This window comes from Octopus bimaculoides, chromosome 5 (assembly GCF_046866305.1).
Source record: "Octopus bimaculoides isolate indiv1 chromosome 5, ASM4686630v1, whole genome shotgun sequence".
In the NCBI taxonomy this organism is placed as follows: Eukaryota; Metazoa; Mollusca; class Cephalopoda; order Octopoda; family Octopodidae; genus Octopus; species Octopus bimaculoides.
The window spans coordinates 49,823,596-49,837,248 of record NC_142932.1 but is presented as its reverse complement, the minus strand read 5'-3'; the positions used below and the strand labels follow the sequence as shown (position 1 = coordinate 49,837,248).

The window sequence follows — 13,653 nt, the reverse complement described above, 5'->3', positions numbered from 1 at the left end:
ACTGCATCATTGCTTAACTCATTTCCTGACGTTTTTTAGTGCTCGCTTAAATGTGTCTATGAACCTTTCTGCTTGCTATTTGATCTTGGGTGACGCAGTAGAGTAGGGATGTGATTGACTGCATACCTCTTGCAGAAATTTTAAAATTCATACCCCGAAAACTGTATTCTGTTATCCGATACTACGGTGTCTGAGACGTCACATCATGCAAAAAGTTTGTGAAGAAATCTTATTGTTACCTTCGAGGTTGGTTGACTGCATTTATATATCTCCAGCCATTTGGTATAGCTGTTTACTATGATCAGACAATACGCGCTGTTCACCAGTCCAGCAAAATCTATATGTAGTCTAGACCACAGACTGTCTGTCTTCGGCCACGATTGGAATTTCACCAGTGGTGACTTTGCTGTGAAAGCACAACCTCTGCAGAATTTCACCAATTGTTCAATATCATGGTCTATAGTAGGCCAATACACATAACTCCTCATTATTGATTTCATTCTTGAAATCCCTGGGTGTCCCATATGAAATTCACTTAATACACACTGGCACAACTCTTTGTGCATACATCAACACATTATCAAACAGAGAAAAATGGTTCATATTTGTGTTACATATATTTTTATTTTCTTTTACCTTCAATGTTTCTTTCCTCTTTGCAATGAATTTGTCATTCTCCAATTCTAATTTTATATCTTGAACAGTTACTGGCAGCTCCCAAATGATGTTACACAAAATGTTCTTTATTGCATTTTCAAACTCACAATGTGGCAATCACAGTATCTTTGAATAGTTTCGTATTTTTTGGAATTAACCCTGATAAGCAATCTGCATGGCCTAACCTCTTGGATATACTCCAGCTTAAAGTCGTAATTCAACAGTATTGTACCCCAGCATTGTAACCTATTTGCAGTATGGTTAGGAATTCCTTTCTTCAAATTAAAAATTGATAATAATTACCGGTGATCAGTTTGTAGCCAAAAAATTCTACTGTGCAAAAATCTGTGAAATTTCTTCATGGTGAAAATGATCACTAGAGCTTCTTTCTCAATTTGACTATAGTTTCTCTCTTCCACTATCAGAAAATATGAGGCATGAACCGCTGCCTTCATATTGCCATCTTTGTATTTGTGTAGCATCACTACTCCTATACTGTATTCAGAAGCATCAGAAGCTACAACAATCTCTGTTGCAGAATCAAAATGAGCCAGCAACAATTTCAATATATTATATACTTTATTAGCAAATCATTTAATGGAGCTCTCAATTCATGCATATTTGGTATATAATTTTGGTAATAATTTGCTAGACCTAGAAAAGCTTGTAAGGTCGTTATATTAGCCGGGGGGATATTTTTAATTGCGTCTGCCCTCGACAGGTCCGGTTGTCGTCGTCCATTCCTGTTGATAATTTGTCCTTAATACTTAATTTTAGGTAAGAAAAATTCACATTTTTCCTCACTCAGTGTGAAACCGTAATCTCTTATTTTTTCAAAAACACATTTTACATGCTCAACATGCTGATCCCGAGATTCAATTTTAATTAATATTTCATCCAGGTATGGAATTTCAAATTCATAGTCGGCTAACATTGCATTCATAACCTGTTGGAAAATTGCAAATGTGACCTTTAGACCAAATTGTAATCTGTTATATTCATATAGTCCTTTATACGTATTCACTGTTACAAGCTTTCCTCGTCTACTCTAATTTGTAGGTACACATTGAAGAGATCCAGTTTTGAAAATATCTTGCCCCTGTTTAACTTCACAAAAATATCCTCTAGAGTAGGTACTGGATAGTGACACATTTTCAGACATTCATTCAAGCCAATGGAAATATCAGTACACACCCTGATTTTGTTATTCTCTTAACGTAGTTCTCTGGGATATTCAGCGTGACACAGAGTGACAAGGCTGACCCTTTGAATTACAGGCACAACAGAAACAGGAAGTAAGAGTGAGAGAAAGTTGTGGTGAAAGAGTACAGCAGGGTTCGCCACTATCCCCTGCCGGTGCCTCGTGGAGCTTTAGGCGCTTTCGCTCAATAAACACAATGCCCGGTCTGGGAATCGAAACCACGATCCTATGACCACAAGTCCGCTACCCTAACCACTGGGCCATTGCACCTCCACATATACATACATCTATACATACATACATACAAACATACATACATACATACATACATACATATATATATATATGTATACATATATTTATATATATATATATAGTTGGAATTTACAAAAAATTAAACAAAAGACGAAGACGGGTTTGTAAACAACAAACAGATGTATTAGTTTAACGCTTGGGAAGTGAGAAAGTCTTTTACTTTCCGAGCCTACGTTCTTTGACAGAAAGGAACACAGAAATAAGCAGAGAGAGAAAATAAGAAAGGTTTAGTGGCTAGCGATCATCATTGAACAATGCTCGAAATGAGGAGTAGATAGACAGCCAACAACTGATGAAGGGTGTTACTTGTCCATTTTTTCTCTCGTTGTTTGTGTATTTAATTCATTTCATTTGTTTTCATGCTGTTTGCTGTTGGTGACATCCTGTACCCATATATATATATATATATGTGTGTGTGTATATATACATATATGTATATATATACATACATATATATATATATATATATATATATATATATATATATATACACACACACGCTTATCATTCGCCATGATAGATTGCTAGCCACTAAACCTTTTTCTATTTTCTCTCCCTGTTTATTTCTGTGTTCCTTTCTGTTGAAGAGCATAGGGATGAAACATAAAAAACTTTCTCACTTCCCCAGCATTAAACTAATACATTTGTTTGTTGTTTACACACCCGTCTTCATCTTTTGTTTTTTTGTAAATATATGGTGAGAATTTAACGTATATTATTTATATTATTATTTGATTAAATGCCACACATCTATTTCCAAGTATATATATATATATATATATATATATATATATATATATATATATATATATATATATATATATTGGACACTAAACTCTACTTGCGAAGACCTGTTGGGGCAAGTGAAATCGTAATTGAACCATACTCGATGACTGGCACCTGCGCCAGTGGAGCACTAACAGCACTGTCCGAGCATGTTCATTGCCAGAGCAGCTGTCTGACTTCCGTGCTGGTGGCCCATAAATAGCACCATTTGAGCAAAACGGTTACCTCCGTTGCCTTCTAGCACTTGTGCTGGTGGCATGTTAGAAAATCATTCGAGCGAGGCTGTTGCCAGTGCTGCTGGACTGGCTCCCATGCAGGTGGCAAATAAAAAACACATTTTTGAGCATGGCCATTGCCAGTACCGTGTGACTGGTCCTCGTGCCGGTGGCACGTAAAAGCACCTACTACACTCTCAGAGTGGTTGGCGTTAGGAAGGGTATCCAGCTGTAGAAACTCTGCCAGACCAGATTGGAGCCTGGTGCAGCCTTCTGGCTTGCCAGTCCTCAGTCAAATCGTCCAACCCATGCTAGCATGGAAAGCGAACGTTAAACGATGATGATGATGATATGTAACTACACATATGCTGTTCACAATTTCTTTTCCTTCTTCAGACTTTTGCCTTTCTCCTTTTTGATAAATAGCTATGCTCAAAACATCAAACTCTTTCTTTTTATTGAGCATCAAGCTAATACATTCCTTGTGCACGTCCTCTTGTTGTCTGTTAATTTTATTCATTTATTTGAATTGACTATATATACATATATATACATATATATATATATATATATATATATATATATATATATATATATATATATATATATATATATACATGTGTATATATATACATGTATGTATATACCTTCATCCACATGTACATATAGACACATAACTGGGTACATGACGTGGCAAAAGAACATGGACAAAATGGTAAACAAGGTGCAACAAACAAGCAGGCCACATAGAAACATCTTCATCAGCTGCCTCCCCGGTGTTTCGAAGAATTAAGGCAGTACGCATCGTTAAAATGCCTCTTCCCACGAACACAAATTAAATTGTTTTCGTGGAGGGTAGTGGCGGACGGAAAACAAGACAGGAAAACGAAACGGTGAAATAAACAAACAAAAAGGCTGTACAGCCAGATGTGAAGTGTGTATGTATGGAATGCTGTGAGGCACAAACTGGAGGGGCAAAGAAGTACGTGTGAGCTTGAGGAGTCCAAGAACGAAAATGAGCAACAAGAGGTAGAGAGGGAGAGAGATAGTAGTAGTAACAGTGAGAGGCGAAGGACGAGCAGCGAGAGATAGAGAGAGAGAGATAGAGAGAGAGAGATAGTAGTGTCAGGGAGAGGCGAAGAACAGTAGAGGGAAGAATGAGAGGGGAGATAGATATAGAGATAGAGAGAGTAGCGAAAGACTTTCTGTATTCCTGAGCGTCAAACTAATACATCCTTTTGTTGTTTACACCACCTGTCCTCGTCTGTTGTTGTTTTTTTCGTACATTCTCCCATATATATACATATATATACATATATATATATATATATTTGAGCGTGGCCGTTGCCAGTACCGCCTGACTGGCCTTCGTGCGGGTGACACGTAAAAGCACCCACTACACTCTCTGAGTGGTTGGCGTTGGGAAGGGCATCCAGCTGTAGAAACTCTGCCAAATCAGGTTGGAGCCTGGTGTAGCCATCTGGTTTCACCAGTCCTCAGTCAAATTGTCCAACCCATGCTAGCATGGAAAGCGGACGTTAAACGACGACGACGATATATATATATATATATATATATATATCTCATTCCAGGGTGAAAAACTAGAGGTAGTCGATAGCTTCCGCTATCTGGGCGACCAAGTTAGTAGTGGGGGTGGGTGCGCTGAAAGTGTAGCTGCTAGAATAAGAATAGCCTGGGCAAAGTTTAGAGAGCTCTTACCCCTGCTGGCGACAAAGGGACTCTCACTCAGAGTAAAAGGCAGACTGTATGACGCATGCGTACGAACAACCATGCTACATGGCAGTGAAACATGGGCTGTAACTGCTGAGGACATACGTAAGCTCGCAAGGAATGAAGCCAGTATGCTCCGTTGGATGTGTAATGTCAATGTGAATACCCGTCAGAGTGTAAGTATCTTGAGAGAAAAGCTGAACATTAGAAGCATCAGTTGTGGCGTGCAAGAGAGACGATTGCGCTGGTATGGACATGTGGTGAGAATGGAGGAGGATAGCTGCGTGAAAAAGTGCCACACCCTAACAGTTGAGGGAACCCGTGGAAGAGGTAGGCCCAGGAAGACCTGGGCTGAGGTGGTGAGGCAAGACCTTCGTACATTGGGCCTCACCGAGGCGATGACTACGGACCGAGACCTTTGGAAATGGGCTGTGCGTGAGAAGACCCGGCAAGCCAAGTAAGATCGTTGCCAGTGCCCCTGGACTGGTTCTTGTGCGGGTGGCACATGAGATGCACCATTTTGAGCGTGGCCGTTGCCAGTACCGCCTGACTGGCTCCTGTAGGATTTTCGAGCGAGATCGTTGCCAGTGCCCCTGGACTGGCTTGTGTGGGTGGCACATAAAAGACACCATTTCGAGCGTGGCCGTTTTCGTGCAGGTGACACGTAAAAGCACCCACTACACTCTCTGAGTGGTTGGCGTTAGGAAGGGCATCCAGCTGTAGAAACTCTGCCAAATCAGACTGGAGCCTGGTGTTGCCATCCGGTTTCACCAGTCCTCAGTCAAATCGTCCAACCCATGCTAGCATGGAAAGCGGACGTTAAACGATGATGATGATGATGATGATATATATATATATATATATATATATATATATATATATATATATACATATATATATATATATACATATACATATATATATATATATATATATATATATATATATATATATATATATATGTATATGTATATATATATATATACATATATATATATACATATACATATATATATATATGTATCTCTTTTACTCTTTTACTCGTTTCTGTCATTTGACTGCGGCCATGCTGGAGCATCGCCTTTAGTCGAGAAAATCGACCCCAGGACTTATTCTTTGTAAGCCTAGTACTTATTCTATCGGTCTCTTTTTGCTAAACTGCTAAGTTACGGGGACGTAAACACACTAGCATCGGTTGTCAAGCAATGGTGGGGGGACAAACACAGTCACACAAACACACATACATATATATACATATATACGACGGGCTTCTTTCAGTTTCCGTCTAACCACTGGGCCATTGCACCTCCACATATACATACATCTATACATACATACATACAAACATACATACATACATACATACATACATATATATATATATGTATACATATATTTATATATATATATATAGTTGGAATTTACAAAAAATTAAACAAAAGACGAAGACGGGTTTGTAAACAACAAACAGATGTATTAGTTTAACGCTTGGGAAGTGAGAAAGTCTTTTACTTTCCGAGCCTACGTTCTTTGGTCGGCCTGAGGCTATAGAAGACACTTGCCTAAGGTGCCACGCAGTGGGACTGAACTCGGAACCATGTGGTTGGTAAGCAAGCTACTTACCACACAGCCACTCCTGTGCCTATATATACATATATATATATGTATATATATATATATATATATATATATATATATATATATATATATATATATATATATATATATATATATATATATATATGACTGTCTATATGTCACTCCTAACGCCAACCACTCTGAGAGTGTAGTGGGTGCTTTTTACATGCCACCAGTACAGGGGCCAGAGGAGCAGTACATATATATATATACACATATATATGTATATATGTATTTATATGTATGAATATATGTATGTATATATACATATATATATGATGGGCTTCCTTCAGTTTTCATCTAATAAATCCACTTGCAAAGCTTTAGTTGACTAGTGGCTATAGTAGAAGACACTTGTCCATGGTGTCACACAGTGAGATTGAATCAAGAACCATGTGGGAAGCAAACTCCTTACCAAGCAGCTACACCTGCACCTCTATAAAAAGTTGAAGGCTGCCCATAGGACTCGATCTCATATCTCCTATAGAAATGACAGATGTTATACCATCGTACCAAAGTGGTTTGCTCATTCAAAGCCAACCTGGACTAAGTAACAATAACAATAATAATAACAAAAATAAAATAAGAACAATGATGATGACACAATAGCACAGATAAGAAATTGATGTCTTACCAATACTCCAGATATATGAGTACATTGAAGACTTTATCTCAGGTGTATCAAAGTCTAGATTGCAATATGACACAGCCAGCCGGGATGGCCCATCTGGATACCAGGTAACAGAGGATGCTGTACGGTTGCGGTCATTTGGATCTCTGAAAAGGAGAGAAAGATATAAAATATTTAGAGAACTTTTCCTTCATTGGACACTAAACTCCGCTTGCGAAGACCTGTTGTGGCAAGTGAAATCAAAATCGAAATCGAACTAAATTCGACGACTGGCACCCATGCCAACATCACTTTCATTGGACACTAAACTCGGTTTGCGAAGACCTGTTGGGGCAAGCGAAAGCAAAATCGTGATGGCACCTGTACCAGTGAAGTGCAAAGAGCACCGTCCGAGCGTGATCATTGCCAGAGCAGCTGTCTGGCTTCCATGCCGGTGGCACGTAAATAACACCATTTGAGCGTGATCGTTACCAGCGTCGCCTTCCTGGCACTTGTGCTGGTAGCACGTGTAAAGACATTCAAGCGAGATCGTTGCCAGTGCAACTGGACTGGCTCCTGTGCAGGTGACACATAAAATACACCATTTTTAGTGTGGTCGTTGCCAGTACCGCCTGACTGGCCTCTGTGCCGGTGGCATGTAAAAGCACCCATTACACTCTTGGAGTGATTGGCATTAGGAAGGGCATCCAGCTGGTTCACCAGTCCTCATTCAAATCGTCCAACCCATGCTAGCATGGAAACCAGACGTTAAACGAGGATGATGATGATGATGATGATGATGATGATGATGATGATGATGTGGCCTTTGCTTCAATTAATTTTTAAAATAACAAAGAATATAGTAGAATAATTGTGTCATTAATATGTTAGTGTCTGGAACAAAATTAAGATGAAACTTTAATGAAAGGTTTTAATTTAGATCACTATAACAGGAAATTAGTATGGTGGAACCAGGAGTGGTCTGAAGCAGGTGGGTATCAAAAGGATTAAAAAGGGTTGACTAAGTCCATGATCATCAATTCTCAATAAGTCTATTGCAGCACACTGTTATGTCACAAGCAGTATCTAGGTGTGCCATAATTTTGTTAAATATTATTTAAACCAATAAAAAAAATTGACACTAGTGCTTAAGTGTCTCAACAAATAAGTTATTCTTAATTTTGATATAGAAGCAGAAGTGGTTGTGTGGTTAGGAAGCTTGCTTCCCAACCACATGGTCTTGGGTTCAGTCCCACTGTATGGCACCTTGGGCTAATGTCTCCTACTATAGCCTTGGACTGATCAAAACCTCATGTGTGGATGTAGTAGCTGGGAACTGAAAAAAATCCTTTATACATATATATATATATAACTGCAACTCCATCAGTTACAACAACATGGTTTCCAGTTGATCTGATCAATGGAACAGCCAGCTCATGAAATTAACATGAAATTAACATGCAAGTGACTGAGTACTCCACAGACACACATACCCTTAACATAGTTCTCAGGGAGATTCAGCGTGACAGAGAATGTGACAAAGCTGGCCCTTTAAAATACAGATACTACTCATTTTTGCCAGCTGAGTGAACTGGAGTAACATGAAATAAAGTGCTTTGCTCAAAGACACAGCACGCTGCCAGATATTGAACTCACGGCCTTACAATTATGATCCGAATACTCTAACCACTCAGCCACGCACCTCCAAAACAAATTTCACTGCAGTAGTTACCATGAGAAAATTTCTCATATTGGCTTTTGGTACAAAATACATGCTTGTTTATATTGCTAACGGGGAGATAAATCCCTGCCATCTCCAGTACTGAGACCACCAGATCATGTGATTTCAACCTTTCTTGATTTTGTCAATGGTGGACATTCAACTGCTAGAGATATCAGCAACTCATCTCCCCACCAGCAATATATAGAATAATTACCTGAACAGGTGCTGGTTCCATGATTAGCCAGTGAGTTAGTTAAAAAATATACGTTAGCAGCAAAGGTAGTATTAATATCAGGAGGAAATATTTATCCCCACTTAAACATGGATGTTCTGTTAGAACAAACTTTACAGATACCATGTAGATACCATGAGAGAAATGCTCATATCAGCTTTTGGTGCAAAAGGCATGCCTGTTTATATCACTAGCAGGGAGATAAATCCCTTCCACCTCCAGCACCAACACCACCAGATCACATGATTTCAACCTTCCTTGGTTTTATCAATGATGGATGTTTGACCGCTAGAGATAGCAGCAATTCATTTCCCTGCCAGTGATATATAGGAAATCAGTACCAGAACAGGTGGTGGTGTCACAATTAGCCAGTTAGTATGTTGAAAAATATTTATTAGCAACAGAGGAAGTATTAATACTAAGAGGGAATATCTATCCCTGCTTATACATGGATGGGAATGATGAAGAAAGAGAAGTAAGAGAAGAGCAAGTGGGTTTAGATATGTGATATCTGATACTAATTAAAGCAAAGATCACAAGGTTAGGGTAGCCAAGTAGCTTACATCAAAGTCACCAACAAAAGAAAGAAACTAATTCAATGAAGCAAGCAAATATTTACCTGAAAAGATTGACTGTTTTGGCAGATGGTGCTTCATCAGTGTCATGAATATCAACATCTTTAAAATATTCTTCATAAATGTCAATAGCATTGTTCTGTTTGATACAGTGTTCCATAACCTAGCAACAGGATGGTACAAGAAACATATCTGTATTTGTTCATTTCATGAGAATATTATAATGTGAAGAGGTGATTCCTCCCACTTCCTACACGATTACTTCTCTTGTCTGTCAACATCACACTGAGTTATCATTCACATTACTCTACCAGCCAAAACACAACTTGTCAAAGACTATATAAATCTAGAAAGAACAAAGTAAATCTCAGTCTCATAAAGGCAAGTAAACCAAAAATTTTGAAGTCACTGTCAACCTTTTCATTGTAAAAGTTAATAAATGTGTACTCTATTAAACTAAAAAGTATTGAGTAATCATACAGTTTGGTGTTGAAATATTTTTGTTTATATCATAAAAACACAAACACATATATACATATGTGTATATGTCAAGTAAGTTTTATCTTAATAATTTTGATGCACACTCTATACAATCTTTTTACTCTTTTTCTCTCTCTTATTCTTTTACCTCCTCTTCTCCCACTATTCTATCCTATTACTCTGTAACTCTCTCTCCCTCACTCCTCCTTCCTTGCTCACATGGCTCCCACGTCACCATCGGCCATCTTTCTTTCTTTCTCTCCATTGTAGCTGGAAAAAGGAAGATGTGTTCTTGTTTGTCTCCTGTCCTAGCTTGATTTACACATTTGCCACCACAACCTCATTTAGGCTTAGCAGCCCTTCCTGTTTGTTTTCACTGACCTGTTTGCGTTACCAATTTTGACCCTCTGCAAAGTCCCAAATTTTATTTAATTTGCTTTGCAGGAGCAACTGTCTTATCGAAAGCGTATATTGTTGATAAATTCTTGAAATATGAGACTAAAAAAGCAGCCAACTTATAAAATCTCTTTAGTCTGAATATCTTTAACTGCTCTCCCTATGTCCATACCTATTACCCCCTCTTTTCGGGTTACCTTTATTTTTTCCCTATCTGAAATTTTAATCCCCTGTCTCTTTAAATGTATTTCTTATTATTTTCTATAAATTCTTATTATTTTGTTTTCTTATTTAGATATCCTTACCTATTAACCTCTCACTCTTATAAATTGTTTCCTTTCCTGTTCTTAAAAAGATATTTTTCAGTTACTTAAGTCTATGCGAGATGGTTATACTATATCCATATAAACATATAAATATTTGTGCATGTGTATATATGCATATATGCGTACAACCTATTAACCTCTTATCCGTTATAATTGTATTCTTCTTGTTCTTAAATAGATATTTTTCAGTTACATAAGTCTATGTGAGGTGGTTATATTATATCCATATAAACATATAAATATTTGTGTGTGTATATGTGCATGTGTGCACATATAAATGTGTGTGTGTATCTGTATACATCTTTTTTTTTTTTTTCTGATTCATAGCTTAAAATTAATATATAGATAGCATGTTTATCTTTCCAGTTATTCCATAAGTAAATGCCCTGAGCAACAACATGAATTTCTTCCAGCTTCTTGCTCTGTTAAAATATTTGAGAAAAACTATATTAACCCTTTCATTACCGTATTTATTTTAAGATGCTCTGTGTTTCTTTCAATTACTTTAAATATAACAAAGAATTTAGTAAAATAACTTAGTTATCATTCAGCTAGTGTTAGGAACATAAATTGTGACTAAGGTTTGGTGGAAGATTTTAATTCAAAACTTTTGAAAACAGGACATTTGTACTGAGAACCAGAGCCAGTTTCAGCCGGGTTGGTAATGAAAGGGTTAATGTGTCCAACTGGTTAAAATTCTATTTATTTATTTGTGCAGCTGAAGATAGCATGGCATTTAAATTGATGTAATGATTGCATTGTTCAATTAAATGGAGACACTTGAAACTGTCATACTGCATTACTACTTGATATCCTGTTGGTTATTTTGATTTTATATATAAATATATATATTCTTTTTTTCATTTACTTGTGGCCATTCTGGAGCACCACCTTGAAGGGTTATAGTCGAAGAAATTGACACCAGGACTTATTCTTTGAAAGCCTAGTACTTATTCTATCAGTTCCTTTTGCCAAACCATTAAGTTACAAGGACATAAACACACCAGCATCAGTTGTCAAGTGATGGTAGGGGAACAAACACAGACACACGCCCACAAACACATATATAAATATATATATGACGGGCTTCTTTCATTTCCGTCTAGCTAATCCACTTTCAGTTTCCATCTACCAATTCAGTATACCAAATCACAAGGCTTTGGTCAGCTCAAGATGCCATTCAGTGGGACTGAACCTGGAACCATGTGGTTCAGAAGCAAGCTTCTCACCACATAATTATGCCTATATATCTATGTATATAGGAAAAACAGTTAGTTTTTTCCTGTTGCAGGGTTGGGATTCCTTCCCCATTTGCCAATTAGAACCATGCCAACAGCTTCATGAATCGTGATGGGCGGAACTGATGTAAGGGAGATAACCCTGTCCCACCTGAAACCCTACCTGAAGGTATGGTGTTTTCCTCCCTCCAGGTAGAGAGTAGGGTTACACGTTACCATTATGGTAGACAGATTATGTGCCTCCTGTCATTTGAGTCTGTCGAGTAAGCTATACAACAAAGTGTTTTATTGGTGCAAAATTAATGGTCACTCTCTGACCGGTCATAAGAATCAACCTTCTAAATATATATACGTATGTATGTATTATATATATATATATATATATATATATATATATATATATATATATATACATATATGCACACACACATATACACACATATGTGAAGGCACATGGCTCAGTGGTTAGTGCATCAGGCTCACAATCATGAGGTAGTGAGTTCAATTCCTGGAACGGGCTGTATGTTATGTTCTTGAGCAAGATAATTTATATCACATTGTTCCAGTTCACTCAGCTGTAGCAGTGAGTTGCGACATCACTGGTGCCAAGTTGCATCAGCCTTTGCCTTTCCCTTGGACATCAGTAGCATGGAGAAGGGAGGCTGGTATGCATGGGTGACTGCTGGTCTTCCATACAACTTTGCCCGTACTTGCGTCTCAGAGGGGAACTTTCTAAGTGCATTAATGACTGACATGGGTCTTTATCCGTAATACATATGAACATGTTTCATTTGTAAATATGAGGTACATGATTGTACATGTAGGAGAAGCATGTAAGACATCTCCTATGAGAAATTCTTCAGACAGAAAATCAAATGATACAAAATTTACATTTGGATGATACATTCTTATATATATATATATATATATATATATATATATATATATATATATATATATATATATATTTATATATATATATAGCAATGTGTATAGCAAACAGGAGTCCAATAGATAGTTGGATGGGAAATTAAAGAACAAAATGCTGCCACTACTGTCACTATCATCATCATATTCATCATCTTCATTGTCGTCGTCGTCGTCATCATCATCATCATCATCATCATCCCCATCGACATCATCACCATCATCATCATCATCATTACCAGCAGCATCACCATCATCAACATCATCTTTATACATGTCATTGTTTGCATTAATGTCTACCAGTGTTAACCAATATGTCACATGATATATCCCTTTGTTTATCAAAGCATAACATGATGATTTCAGTAAAGACCCACTGATCAGATATGGATCTTGACTGAAATAAGTAACAGTATCAAAAGCACCTACTGAAAATTCTTGAACATAGTGCCCTAGAATTGGTAGTTAAATAATAAAAGGATAAAAATACAGTCAGTGTGAAAGACAATAAGTCAACTCATACATACACTTCCCATAGAAGTGATTGCCGTGATGTAGCCTTCATCCTTTTCCACCTTCTTTCTATACCGCATCACCTGCTCA

At 37.5% G+C, this 13,653-nt stretch overlaps 1 protein-coding gene across 1 annotated transcript in view; it reads right to left on the bottom strand.

The window, feature by feature from the left end:
- Positions 1–13,653, bottom strand: part of LOC106880245 (dynein intermediate chain 3, ciliary) — a 70,220-nt gene that overhangs the window by 34,185 nt on the left and 22,382 nt on the right. The window contains exons 3-5 of the mRNA XM_052967807.2: positions 13,578–13,653; positions 9,728–9,846; positions 7,178–7,320 (exon numbers count right to left, since the gene is read on the bottom strand). The exon at positions 13,578–13,653 is cut by the window's right edge and continues 86 nt beyond it. Coding sequence (XP_052823767.1) covers positions 7,178–7,320; positions 9,728–9,846; positions 13,578–13,653 — 338 coding nt within the window. The remainder of the gene's footprint in view (positions 1–7,177; positions 7,321–9,727; positions 9,847–13,577) is intronic.